The 14,941-nt window shown below is 39.0% G+C and overlaps 1 protein-coding gene across 1 annotated transcript in view; it reads left to right on the plus strand.

Moving 5' to 3' along the window:
- LOC150084481 (protein O-mannosyl-transferase Tmtc3-like) overlaps positions 1–14,941 on the plus strand; it is a 775,447-nt gene that overhangs the window by 291,712 nt on the left and 468,794 nt on the right. The window contains exon 7 of the mRNA XM_090376259.1: positions 12,390–12,505. Coding sequence (XP_090232385.1) covers positions 12,390–12,505 — 116 coding nt within the window. The remainder of the gene's footprint in view (positions 1–12,389; positions 12,506–14,941) is intronic.

Raw genomic sequence — 14,941 nt, forward strand, 5'->3', positions numbered from 1 at the left:
CCAGTTCACTGGGAAGGACAGAAATTTAAAAGTATATGGGTAATATAAAGTGCAGTGTCGTGTAGCGTTGTCCCTCTGGTCATTGGGCGGCTGGGCCGTTACTGGGGTCCAATGTTGCCAAAACCTCGCCCCGTGGAGGCAAACCAGATACCCAGTAGTCTTTGATATTTACTATGGCAGGTCCTGCCACCTAGTTTCTGAGATTTCAGTGGCTAGGACCTAAAAAAATAAAACAAATCCATGTATATGCGTACATATATACATTTGATAACGATAGGACACCTCAGGTGTCCTACAAGAATATATGGACACGTGTATATGTAATGGGCGGCACCTAGAACGTTTTTTCAACTCCGCCTCGTATCTCTATGAAGACCAGTATCACTACAAATGGGCCAGATATGTGTGTGACGTAGGTTTGTATATATTATGTGTGTGTATTCTGTTGTTGTGTCTGGTCGCTTGGCTACCCAGAAGCATCAGTTAACTGGACAGATGATTCTAGATACTCGTCCACACCACGGGAAGGTGAACCAGTCCCAGTAAAACACGTACTGTCTCAAAAGAGACGCTGATCCACCTAGTGCTGCTAGAAGGTTGGTCAGGATCCTTTGGGGGACCCATTCCAGAGGGGGGAAAGGGAGAGAAAAAAAAAAAAAAGAAAGTCACCTGTGGTGCGGGTTATGAAAAAAAATATAATAATAATAAATAAATAATAATAAAAATATATAAAGAAGAGAAAAAAATTAATTAATTAGATAAAGTAAATAAATAAGAAAAAAAAGTAATTAATAAAAATAAGTAGGCAATATTTTTCAATAAGGCGATATCTAAATGGCAAATTAAGCAGGAAAAAAAAATGGTGCGTTTGAGGAAAAAAAAAAAAATAAAAAATAAAAAAAAAACAGCTGCACTGGATTAACTAACTCCAGGCAGAACGCGACGAAAAAAAAAAAAATAATAATAATTATAAAAAGTAAATAGATAAAAAAAAGTTTCAGTTTGTTCCACGAGTATTTCTAATGCGTCTTGCTTCCTCATGAGTTTGCCTTTTACGCTTGAAGACTTGTGCAGCATAAGTCTGCAGTGCTGAGAAGTTTTCTGGTGTTCGGTGTAGGAGATCCGGTTGATGCTCAGTGATGTTTGGTACTGCCTGTGTAAGAGTTCTTCTTATATCTTCATACAGCGGACATTCAAATAGCAGATGCTTCCAGTTCTCCTTTTTCCACAGAAACACCCATTTGTTGTAGACAATCCTAGCTGAAAAAGCTTCTCGTTGAGGGAGCCATGTCCAGTGACCAAGAAGGGGGGGGGGGTTCCAAGGTCAGCGACAGCCAGGCCTTAACAGTTTTCGTTGCAGTAAATGAGACCTCTGGAAGGAATTTTCTAGTGACGGCGCCTGTTACAGAGGTATCCCATCTGGTATGTGAAATGTTTATTAGTTCATTGTAACACCTGAGTCTTTCGGCTTTGGGGTTGCTGTTTAGATCCAGTTCATTTTCAAGGATTTTAGTTGGAATTTTCTTCTTGATCCTGAAGTTTAGACCTCGGTAGAGCACGTACAAATCCAGTGGTAATGTTCTGGCAAGAATAATTTCACTGACACGATCTGAGCAAACGTTGACATCAGAAGTTTTGAAAAAGTAATCCGACCAAGAAGAAGAAAAGAAATCTCGCAGGTCATCCTATTTTTCATTCTTGTAATGCCAAAAAACACGAGGTTGGGAATAGCCATGAGATAAAGGTTCCATTGGAGAAGAGACAATCACCAAGTTGCGATCTGAGGTGCCTAAAGGACCACTCACTTTGACAGTGCACTTATAAGGGTTGCTTGTGAGAAAAAGATCGAGCGTGTCGGCTGCATGGTTAGGATTGTCTGATATCCTTGTGGGTAAATGGACAATCTGTGCAAGGTCATTAGTAATTGCAAAAGCCTCAGCATCTCGACCAGCTGGGTCGGTGTGACTAGAAAGCGGAAGCCAGCTGGAATTGTGAACATCAAAATCACAAAGGAAAATTACCTCATTATTAGGAAAGTTTGAATGGAGAAAGTCAAGTTGCAAAGAGTGGAAGTCAATGAGGTCCAATTGATTTGTGGATTTGAGAAAACGGTAGAGACAACAGACGAATTTGACACAATGAGGTAGAGAGATTTTAAGCCAGAGAAGATTAAAATGAGGAGATTCCAAATTATCAAGTCTCTGAAAGGGAATATCGGAACGGACATATTCACAAGTTACCTTTGAGGCGAAAGGAATCATACAGCGAATAATTTGGGCAACAGAGATGAGCAGTAGTTGAATCAACCGATAACTGAGATTCTGTCAGGAAAAGTACATAGGGTTTGGCCGACTGCAAGTGGAAATGAACATCGTTGAGATTAGAATTGAGACCCCGTATATTTGTGAAATAAACTAGGAAGTGATTGGGAGGTTTAGATCTTTTCCCAGATAAGCTTAATCTATTAGTTTGACACTTCATGGTGTATTCAATAGTAAGAAAAAGTGGGGGTGCATGCTGTATGAAGTAATGAAATTTTTGGATATCGCGTACACATGGTAAGAATATACCCAGATCCTTGACATAACGTGGCCTCGACAATCCCCCCCCCCCACACATACACACTACTCGGACTCCCTCCAGTCACTATCTGGCAGAGTAACGGTAGCTGATCCGGAAGCCTCCTAAAAAGTTAACAATAGGTCCGATCCGGTATACTAACTAGCTGCCGTCATGGAAATACCGTTTTAGAGCTGTACCCTCGAAATGTAAGGAAGATTGGATCTCATCATGATATTCATCATAACCTCAAAAGTCATTAGTCATACTGCATAATGAAAGGGATGGGAAGGGTTGGCCAGAACTTAGCTCTGGAGACTAGACATGGGTTCCACCACTTCAAGTTTTCAATAAGCAAAGTGGTGGTATTGCACCGGTTGATGAGAATCATCTACCACCTAGTATTGCCTGGTAACACAGAGGGATGGCATTCCTCCATGTGGTGTTGGCACCACTCCTCGACCCCTGCTTACGTTGGTTCACACCTCGGTGGTCACGCACAGTGTGCATGTGCATGGACTTATACCCAGGGTTATTAACAGTCCCACGATCGTAAAGGTACAAGCAAAGGATTTGGCTGTCACCGACCGTCGGTACTACGCCAAAATTGGGTCCACTTGACTTACATATCACCCGAATATCAGTTCCATCAGAGTTTTATACTACCCGGTAGCAAGTACAGTTTCTCTGGCAAATCTGAGAGAACGTCTGTGACAAGCTCAAGGATCCAGTGTGGCACATTCCAAGATAACTGCCATTTGACAAATATGTTAACAATGCAATTTTTATCTTTAAAATTCTAAATTTTTTTAAGATAACAACAATTTTCGAAGAATATTTGCTTGTAGTTATTAAATTTAGGGCTTGGAGGGGAACAGGTATTCTATGTGTTATCAGACACTCAATCTAAAACACTGATGGATCCAATATCTTTCTATTACAGAAGATTTAGGAGAAGTCAGGTTGGCTTGCTTCCCTAAAATTCACTCATGCACATCTCGATGATAATCCCTGTTACGTCACTTAGGTGGCAACGGACGTGTAGAGTGGTTCTCTTCAAGACGCCTGGTCAGCGTGAAGAGAAAAAGACCAAACCCTCCAGCACATGACCCCACAACGAAACAAATGGCCATTAGTCACCAGCCGCTTTCACTCCCCCTCTTACGGCAGCGAGAGGATGTCGGAGTGGAAGCAGGGGGTGCAAAGAATCTCTGGGTACGACCAGGCTGCCATGCACGGAAACTGAACTTGGCCTGTTACAACGTAAGATCGCTCATTGGTGAAGCAAGGATATTAGAGCTGGAAAAGGAACTAGAAAATGTGAATTGGAATATCATCGGTTTGGCTGAAACAAGAAGAAGAAATGAATTACTTAAAAGTTTATCAAGTGGAAATCTGTGGTACACCAATGGAAACAGTGAAAGGAGCGAAGGTGGAGTTGGCTTTCTGGTCCATAAAGATATAAAAAACACATTTTGGAATTCAAAAGTACATCACCAAGGGTGTCAAAACTAATACTTAGGATTTCTACGAGGTACAATCTAAAGGTTATAATGATTTATGCACCTACATCGAGCCATGATGATGAAGAGGTTCAAGAAATGTACAACGAAATTTTAGTCTTCTAAATGAGCAGAAAACCCACTACATTATCATTATGGGGGACTTCAAAGCTAAGGTTGGAAATAGACAAAACTGCGCAGAAAGGGGAACTACAGGAAATTTTGGAATTGGTGAAAGAAATGAAAGACTTGTGGAATTTGCAGAATCTAGAGGATTGTTATTAATGAACACTTCTGAAATCTGAGCAAGTATTTTTTGCCCGGTGACAATCCAAACACTTGCTGCCCTTGAAATACCTGTTCGAGGCTTAGCACAAAAGAAGGTTTCTTCCACTATGATGGGAGTGGTTCTTGACCCAATTACATGAATGAGGAAAAGTATGGGTTAGAAGTCGCTGTGGGCTTTTAAAAACTTTTACTCGTAATGAATAATAACAATTGCCACCGAGTCGTCCCTTTAGAGTGTGTGCAAGAAATCATAATGTGTTGTGGTGGAGAAGGAAAATCTGTTTTGCAGTCTTTGGCCCCCATAAATAGATTCAAACCAACACTCAGCAGAAATAACCAGTATTTGAAACTGGGGGTGAGAATGTGCTGAAACATTTCCACTTCAGACAAACCACAAACACCTAAAGCAACCCCTACAATTTCATTGCTCTTTAGCCTTTGTAGTTTGCTTACTACATTTCTCTTCCCACACTTGTTGAAAGTCAGAGTGAATTGGCATTATTCATCTGAACAACGCATTTTTTTTTTTTTTCCAAAATTTCATTTAGATGCAACGTACCCCTTTTCTGAATACTCTCGGAAGGCTGGCCACTCCTATCGGTAATGTTAATGAGTATGGTATCCAGACTATGATCATCTGTGATCGTTCAGTCTATTTAACTGGTCAACCTTTATGAATGCTGCCATCACCCTGTCTATTGTTAAATCAAACAGTGCCATAGTAACGAATTGGCCTGGTGTACTGGAGTCCGTGGTTGAGAGAAAAAATATAGATACGTATAATTATAACCCAGTTTAATGTAATAATAAAAATATACTAATAAGTAACAGGCAGTAGCTTTCAAGACTAACGAGTCTCTTTTTTAACTGAAATGCAAATACAAATACGACGGATAAGTGCAATGAGCTGAGTGAGGCACATTATTCATTTGCTATTGTTGTTGCGCGGACGTGCGCTGTTTTACTCCACTGATCATCTAGCATTACAACGGTTGTCTCTAGGGTGGGGTGTAGACGTATGCCTTTGTGGCAGTTTATTGCCTTTGGATTGTTTAATATGTTAAGTGACTCTAGCCATAGGCGGTGGCGAAAGTGTCGTGAGTGGTCTACTATTTCAAAGTCACGTTTGGGATCAAGATCGTGCTTGGTGGCCCAAAAATGTTCCGCAACTGTGGACTGGTCAGTTTCGGCAAGCCGGATTGCTCTGTCATATTCCGTAAGGCGATCTTGGAGACGCCTTGATGTTTCTCTTATGTAGCAGCTGTCACAGTCTCTACAGGTGATGCGATATACTACATTGCTGCCTAATGTAGTATATCGTAATGTAGATCCCTGTCACACCTCTCTTACGCAGCAATGTAGTATATCGCATCACATGTAGAGACTGTGACTGCTGCTACATAGGAGAAACATCAATGCGTCTCTAAGATCGCCTTACGGAACATGACAGAGCAATCCGGCTTGCCGAAACTGACCAGTACGCAGTCGCGGAACATTTTTGGGCCACCAACCACGATCTTGATCCCAAACGTGACTTTGAAATAGTACTCACGACACTTTCGCCACCGCCTATGGCTAGAGTCAATTAACATATTAAACAATCCAAAGGCAATAAATCGCCACAAAGGCATACGTCTACACCCCATCCTAGAAACAACCGTTTTAATGCTAGATGATCAGTGGAGTAAAACAGCGCACGTCCGTGCAACAACACGGGCTCATTGTTGGGCTCAAACGGAGCCCAACAATAGTACAACCCATTTTAAGAGGATTTCGCGATTTCTGCCGTCCAACAACATACAGATCTGGGCGTTATTTTTGATCAAAAGCTCTCCTTTGTACAGCACATAGACAACTTGCAAATAAAGTTCTGTCGACTCCGGTGGATGATTAAACAACAACTAATGCACATCCATGACCAGGCTGTGGGGTGCAGATATATTAAGACATGTGTTTATCCGGTAATATTGTATGGCGCCGAAGTCTGGACCTCAACTGCTACGACCCATCTTAGACGGATTTTCGCGGGGGAATTCTGGCTACTGAAGTGGGCCATATGGAAATTTCGGCTTCCCTCTACACCAAGGACCACCCAGATGGCGGCAGCTCTCAACATGAGACGTCTTCCTGCCATCATTCACGAGAGAAGACTCGTCTTTGCCATCAAAATGATGGTCAGCATTATTTCAGTGCCAGATTTCTGGGCTAACTGTGGATGGAGGATCCCGGTCCCAAGCCTTAGGGCTAATCCAATCCTACAGGCCATTCCAAACCGGTTAAAGCTAACTGAGCGGTTCCTACCCGTGCAAATGCGGCAAGACATACAGTCCTTGGACGGCGACCTCTACAAATTCGCAGTCGACAAGGAATATAGGCAGAAAGTACTCGGTCGACTTCCTTCCCAGGACCACGTTAGAGGACAGTAGACCCTGCTCCAGGCCACTGAAGACCAACTGCAGCTTGCTGCTCGCCATCTTGGCTCTCAAACCATGCTCCCTTGCATGGTCCTATCTTTTCCTCTCTCCCCCGGCAGGGGGAGGGGACGGTATCTTCCGTCCCCTCACCTCCTTGCCACTCCCCTCTTCGCCTGGTGGGGCATGGGCCTGCCCCGCCGATTATCTGGGGTCGCCTTCTCTATCGTCCCCATATTTCTGTCTTTTCCCCCAGCCTTCTGTCTCCCCCCACCTCTACCTAATACGCAAGTGTACACCACATAACTTAAAATTTAATAATGACTAAATTTAATTCCGTTCACAGTAAACTCATTTGGCCTTTCTACACAATTTTCTTAACCCCCACTGAGCGAAAATTTCATTTTATTATATATATATATATATATATATATATATATATATATATTTTTTTTTTTTTTTTTTTTTTTTTAAGGTCCTAGCCACTGAAATCTCAGTAAATTAGGTGGCAGGACCTGCCAGAGTAAATATTTCAATACTAGTGTACCTGGTCTGCCTCCACGAGGCATAGTGTGGACAACGTTAGGCCCCAGCAGGGGTCTAGCGGCTAAATGGCCAGAAGAACAACGATACACAACACTACACTCATACAATATCCATACACTTTTAAATCTCTGGCCTTTACAGTGAACTGTTACATCCACAATGAAAGCAACGCGGAGATGGGGGAAACCCCTGGTGCCGTTAGACACGAACACACTATACACTATATACACTATATAGACCCTCCTCCCGGAGACCTATTCATCACTGCCCTGAATCCATCATCTCAGTGTACAAACTTTTCAGGAGTCATAATGCTCTTTTTTTTTTCTTTTTTTTTTTGTGTTTATTGTATTATATGATTTCTTCTATGTAAACCCCTGGCTTGTAGCCGTGAAGGGAGTTGTATACAGCAATGTGCTTTCTGTATATAATAAAGAATTCTTCTTCTTCTTCTTCTTCTTCTTCTAACAATAGTAAATGAATAACGTGCTTCACTCAGCTTATTGCACTTATCCGTTGTATTTGTATTTGAATTTCAGTTGAAAAAGACTCGTTAGTCTTGAAAGCTACTGCTTGTTACTTATTAGTATATTTTTTATTATTACATTAAACTGGGTTATAATTAAAAGTATCTATATTTTTTCTCTCAAGCAGTGCCATGAAAGGCAAATTAATAGGATTTTTGAGGCTAGATGCATCGAGGCGTAGTGGCACATGAAAATAGGTTTCCCGTGTACACAAACTTCTGATAATTTCTTCTAACATCTCTCGGAAGGCAGTAAAAATTTCATTACCAAGCATATTCATGTTAATAAAATGAGTTTCATATGTCTTGAATAGTGTGTAGTATTTCTTGGAATACCTTTCTACATCCTCCTCTATGCTGTAAAAACATTCAAATCCCACAACAGGGGCATCTTCACCTCTCCCCACCTGAAAACAAATCTCGTAAGGCATTGTTTTTTCCACACAGAAAACAAAAAACGTATCGCTTTTCGAAATTACAAAAATTGACTTCAACTTACCTGTTTGTTATCAGAGTCGTCATGCAGCAACACGGAGTCGGGGCTTGCGGCCCCTTCCTTTGGATACCCACAGCACCCCGCCTTGTTTAATGGTTCCATGGTAGCATGCAGGGCACAAACAAGAAGTTGTGCTTGGCAAAAGAAATCAGCAATCTGAAAAAAAGGCACCGTTTTAAAAACTGGAAAAATATAACCAAGAAAAAGAGAGTAAAGAAAACAGTCACACTTTTAGCTCGATTACATTTCAGTAAGAAAAAAATACTGTAGTATAATCCAGCTCACAGCAAAATGCCTCCTTGACCTCGATTTGCTTAGCAAGCCGATATTCTTCCTTGAGAAGTTCCGTTAAGGCATACACTTCTTCTTCCATATCTTCAAAAAGACCTAAGTATTGGGAATCCATAGTGATCAGTGAGCTAAACAAAACATGGCAAAGTAAGAATAGGGAAAGCATTTCAGATTAGTGCCAAAACAGCTCTTTTTAAACCCTAGTTCGGATTGAAACAGCAGTTCAAACCAACCAATCAGAAATTAGAACTGAAAGGGTTCTGGGAACAGTCACTGGGAATCTTCGAAATGGGTACAAACTAGCCAATAGGATTTACTTTAAGAGCACAAAATCTGATGCAGGTCAGGACAGGAAGTGCTCTTTTGATTTATGAGCTATATGTCCACATGCCAATTGTGACCTCTAGGTGGGGAGGGGTTGGGAGGACAGAAAATGTGCACCTGCTTTTCTCTGTGAATTTAAGTATTCTTTCAAAAGCAAACTTTCAAATAAAAAGTATAAAAATCTTAATTTCACCGCCTTTTAAAGCTGTCAGGAAAAAAAACAAAGCTGTTGTTTTTCAGGAGTGAAAATCTAGTACATATATATAGTTGTTTGTGTTCAACCAGTTGTTTGTGTTAATAATGTTAAAAGAACATAAGTACTTTGTCTATTCATTACACAAGCTAAACAAACCATCACTATTGAAATTTTGTCCCTTAAAATTAGAATTTTTCATAATTTCCAGAACGATAGTTACGGCGTGATTCGTGATATAGTAGTTCCAAGTTTCGACAAGAATCAAGAATCCAAGTCACAGCTCTGGAAACTAGTTTGGAATGTACAAGCAATGTATGGGTTTTGGAAGGCCATATTTCTCTATATTTTCTGCTTATTTGTGTGGAGTTAAAATATAAATGTGATTATTACTGTCTTTTCACATCAAAACAGCTTATTCATTTAAAATTCAAACTTGAAGATTGTATACTGTTTGGAACACCGATCCATTTTTCTGTATTGTGTGTGTTGTTATTTAAAATTATGTGTAAAATGCGACCTGATGATAATGTATATTTGAAAATCTGCTGACTTTAATTCTGACTTTGAAAATACAGGCAGCGATGTGTATTTTTAGATTTTCGAAAGAGCCGACTACTGAGCGTAAGAAAAGAATTAACCATTTAATTCAAAGAGAAGGAAAATATTATTATCGTAAATTTAAAAAAAATAATAAATAAACACACTGGAATGTCTGTTTTTCCCTGAAAAATCATGGTTATTTTTACTCTGACTTTGAAAATACAGGCAGCGGTGTGGATTTTTAGATTTTCAAAAAGACAACTACAGATATGAAAGAAAAAAAATCTACATAGTTTTTTTCCCAGTGGAAAATATCCATTAATTTCAAACAAAAAATATATCCATTAAATTGCAAAGGAAGAGGCATAAAATTTATTGTTTTCAAATGTATGTTGGGGTTAATGCTTCCGACGTAAGGTCGTAAATTATCGCTTTGATTTTCGCCGCTAATATCTGCCTCTGCAGGCGATCTCCATAGCCGAGTCGTCAGGGGCAGGAGTGCAGCAGCACACGCTCTTTGAGTAGACCGGGGTTTAAGCCCCTCACTGCTAAATACAGTCGATCTGCCAACCCGCACTGGACCAGCGTGGCAGATTACTGGTGATCCATTTCCCTCAGTATGAATTGTTGAGGAAGCTTCCATCCTGCAGTGGGTTGATAATGGCTGCAGTTTACCTTTTTTATCTGCCTCTTTATGCTCTCTTTTAAGGGGGGAATAACTTTATGGAGTTTCGAAGTTAGCCTGTGAAAATAAATTAGAGAAAAAATACCACGAATTCAAAATGAACGCACACTCGTGTCTGTTTTTCCTGTGAGAATTACCAGAACAAAGCGAACGGTGTTGGATCAGTTTAGATTTTCAAAGAGATATTCCAAAGAAGGGGAAATAAAAATCAGGTCATATTTTTGATCAATCAGAGATCGTTGTGTCTTTGGAAATAAACGGATGCTCAAGACTACAGAAAGTTTGCTATCTTGAAAAGAAACTTCCACCAGTGTCTGTGATGTCAAAAAAGTTCAACATTATATGAATCATAGCTAAAAAGGATTGGCTCGGACTTGTTTCAGTTGAACGTAGGAATATACAAATAGGAGTCCCTAATAAGGAAAGAGGTGACGTGTTGGTCAAGATTACTGCGCATGTCACAGACGATGAATGGTCCTGCTCTGGGCTAAGAAAGTCATTATCAGTTTGATCTCTGTTTGTACAGTTCATAAAAATGACTAGTGCTACTGACTACAATGTGTCCATTTTGGAGAAGAAAAATGTTCAAACTGAAAATAACCCGAAGATCCCAGTCCCAAGCCTCAGGGACAATCCAGTCCTACAGGCCACCCCCAAACTGGTTAAAGTTGTCCATTCGATTCTTACCTGTGCAAATGCTGCAAGGAGTGTATATACTATACACTCCTTGGACGGCTACTTCAGAAGTTCGCAGCTTATAAGAAACATAGGCAGAAATTACTCTATCGACTTCCTTCTCAGGACTGTATCACAGGACATTAGAACCTGTTTTTAAGAACCTGCCTATCCATCACTGCTATGCATCTATCACTCAAGTGTTCAAACCTTTGTGCGCCTGCTCAGATGACTGTCCTGCACTATAAAAGGACTTCTCCTTGGAAATAACACCTGATAACAAGCTTCTCTAAATCTATTTTAATGTGTAATGTTGTCATGTGTGTGCTCCAGGTTTCAATCATGTTGCATAATTGGCCATAATGATGTTTTTTTTTTTTTTTTTTTAATCTGTGATTATGTATTATTCCTTTCATGCAAACCCCTGGCTTGTAGCCGTTAAGGCTGCTGTGTAAAGCAATGTGCCTTCTGTATACAATAAAGAGTTCTTCTTCTAAACACAGGACACAGCTTTATTGTGATCACTTCGGAATTTAGCTTAATAACAATAACTGAAGAAACAAGATTGTAGCTGTTCGGTGCTGTTTATTGTTTATTGATGCAGAGCAAAAAATGTCTGAATAAAAGATAGAAATGGAAAGAAAGAAAACATAAATAAAGAAATATTATATTCGTATTTTGATGAAACAAAAATTATTAATATATTTAAATATTTATTTTTGAATATACATGAATATTTAAAATCGATCAATATTATTTCGTATTCTTTTTTTTTAACCTGCCTTCAAGAAAGTCATCAATGAAAATGAAACTGTCATAATTGTTTTCTAAATCCGTAGAAACCTCTAAAGACATAAAAAAATATTAAAATTAAGAATTATAAAAGGGTTAATGCTCTACCATATATTAGTCAGATTGGTAGGAATACATACACGTGGTTTCTCTCATGGAGTAACGACAAGAATATCCATATGAACTGCACGAGCAGTAAATAGGCAAGCAACTTGTCGGAATTCGAGAACAAAAGGGAATTACGTAATCGCTTCCAATACACAGCAATCGGTGATAAAGCAAAAAAGTGATTAAAAAAAAAAAAACAGGCCCTCTGTTTAACGTCATTTTTGCTATGTGCAGTATTTGCATTCGTCTGATCCGGACTTCATAAAAGTGATAACATTAAACGAATACATCACAAATAATATTATCTGTGATCACAATAAGTGATCACAGATATAAGCGGCGTGAACTGTATATTATTTTCGAATATTTCAGAATAGCACGACGTTTTAAATCTGTAAAACAGGCGATCGCAAATTAGACCTAACTTTTTTATTTTTTTATTTTTTTCAGATTGGCTCTACATGATTTCGTGCGTTATATTAGTGACCATGGCAACACTGTCAAAAGAACAAGGTATCACGGTAGTTGGACTGTGCTATATGTACGAAGTATTCATCGTTCAAAAGGTATGCTTTCAAGAAATACTAAGGTTTACCAAACTTTTTAGATAAGCAATACTCAATAATTCTGAAGAAAGGAGTAAAATAGAATCAATAGCCTTCTGAATGATCAGTGTTACACGGAAATTAAATTCCAAAAGCTAAAATTGCCAAAATAAAACGCAACATATACTGCATTTACAAATTGAATGGTCCATTGAAGTAAAATAGAGGTGGAAAAGAGGGTTTTCTACAGAAAAGCATTTCTGATTAATTAAATAAAATTTCAATTAATATTAACTTTTTAAATTCGCTTCGCCTGATCCGTTCTTAAGACATGATATAGATATAATTTGCTAAGATATGGAGGCGACCGGAATCTTCTAAAGCAGATTGTAAACTGAGGCAATCGATTTCGAAAGGTAAAAACACAGACTCGATATATATTGGCAAATTAAATTATTTATTTATTGATATTAACGGTAGGAAAGACAATTTCCTCCTACACAAAGGCATGTAAAAGAAGTTATATTCTCAAGACAAGCTGACAGAAAGAAAAAAAGATAAAATTAAGAATGTGTTTTATGAAGATAATTTCAATAAATTATAAACATAAAATTTAAATTGTCTTTTTATATTGGAAGATTCCAACTTGGAATCGTCCTCGTGGAGTATTTTTTTAATGGTATATAAGCATTTAAGGCTTCTGTGATTAATGTTTAAAAGGTATACCATTATTCAATTGTATTCGCTGTCTATTAGATATCTATCCAGTTAATAGCGGCCATATAACACATTAAGGCATCGTAACTTCATTTCTTGAAATTATAACCCATTCCTTTGCCTTTAACTACTGGTACTTCCCTCTCTTCATCGTCCACCGTAGAACTCCGTGATGACTTCCTGCTACTGGTTCCTGTAGTGTCAGCCCTATTATGTCATCTGGTTCATGGGTGATGATGAGGTCTAGAGTATTATTTTCCCTAGTACTTTCCCTGATACGTTGATTCAAATAAAAATCATCTAGTTCATTTAAAAATTTTGTCCCCCATGTGGAGTTTCCTTCCCCTCTACTCCTATTATTTAAAACTTGCAGTTGTGAAGTAACTATATTATTTATTTATTTATTTATTATTCAATTTATTCCATATGCTTCACTCCTGAACAGCCTTCAGCTAGGAGGGTGCCTATATACATTTGTACATTATAACTTAGACAGCAAACATAGAAGTCGTACATAAATTACGCATATTATTATTATTTCTATTTTATAGAAACAGTTTTTATATAATATTATAAACATTAGTTTCTTTATCCAACAAAATAACATCTAAAGTGAGCAAATATAGCAGATAAAAATATATACAGTGACACGAGCAAAAGGTAGAGACATATAAACACATCCGCGTCCTAATGTGTGCATATACAGCCAATACATACACATACAAAACACATAATGACTTAAAACAAATTAATTCTTTAGCAAAGTAGAGTTCATGGGAGATTCCATCCTGAAGGAGATAATCAGGAAACTTCTACAGTTTTATGTTGTGGTACATGTCCTGTATCTTCTCAGATCTGTACGCTTTCTCATCACTGAACTTGTGGGGATCAATCTTCAGGGTGTCTAACATCCGTTTGGAGGATGTCAGACGGAAAACATCTTCTAAGCATAGTTAAATTCTGTAATAAGCTTCTTAGGGGAATCCATGAACTATTGTAAAGGACGCGGGAAAGCCTAGGACCTGCAACAAGATTATGGATATTTGGGGCGTCAAAGCGATAGGTGAGGAGTTGACAGAGATTACGCAGATTTCCTGTAATGAGCAACTGATTCCAAGGGGTGCAACCAAGGTTAGCATACATGATTGATCTCGAGATGGTGAAAGGGAGGCCATTAACACGGTTCAACCACCTTAAAATCCAGTACTCGATACCCATGAATTTTTTGATGTTAGTGAGGGAAGCAGAGGACCAGATCGTCGAGGCATACATGGGAATCGGAACAAGACATGTTTGTATGTAGTGAGCGGCAAGTTTTTGGTTGTTTACTCCAGTAAGTTCCTGTCTTATCGCCCACATTGCTGACAGAGTTTTTGCTTTAGTGTTGGCAAAGTGCTGTTGGAAGGTCAGGCCTTCATCCCAGGTGAGCCCTAGATCGGTGTGATGAGAAACCTTTTGCACTCTAATACCATTTATGTAGATGTTTATGTTCATCTTCTTCTTCAGGTTGGTGAAAGACATTTGTGCTGACTTGGTCGGATTTATGGATAGGACAATATTCTCAAGATAATGGTCAAGTTCTTCTATTAGGGCAGTGGCATGGGCGTTGATTGCTTCAGATTTGTCACCGTGTTTTGACGAGATGAAGAGTTTTATATCATCTGCGTAAGAGCTGCAGTCAGGATGCGTAGAGAGGAAGGGGTCCAAAGCGGCAGCAAAAAATAGTGCGGAAAGGAAGCC

The sequence above is a fragment of the Mastigoproctus giganteus genome, chromosome 6 (genome assembly GCF_048544385.1).
Source record: "Mastigoproctus giganteus isolate SK-2022 chromosome 6, ASM4854438v1, whole genome shotgun sequence".
Lineage (NCBI taxonomy): Eukaryota > Metazoa > Arthropoda > Arachnida > Uropygi > Thelyphonidae > Mastigoproctus > Mastigoproctus giganteus.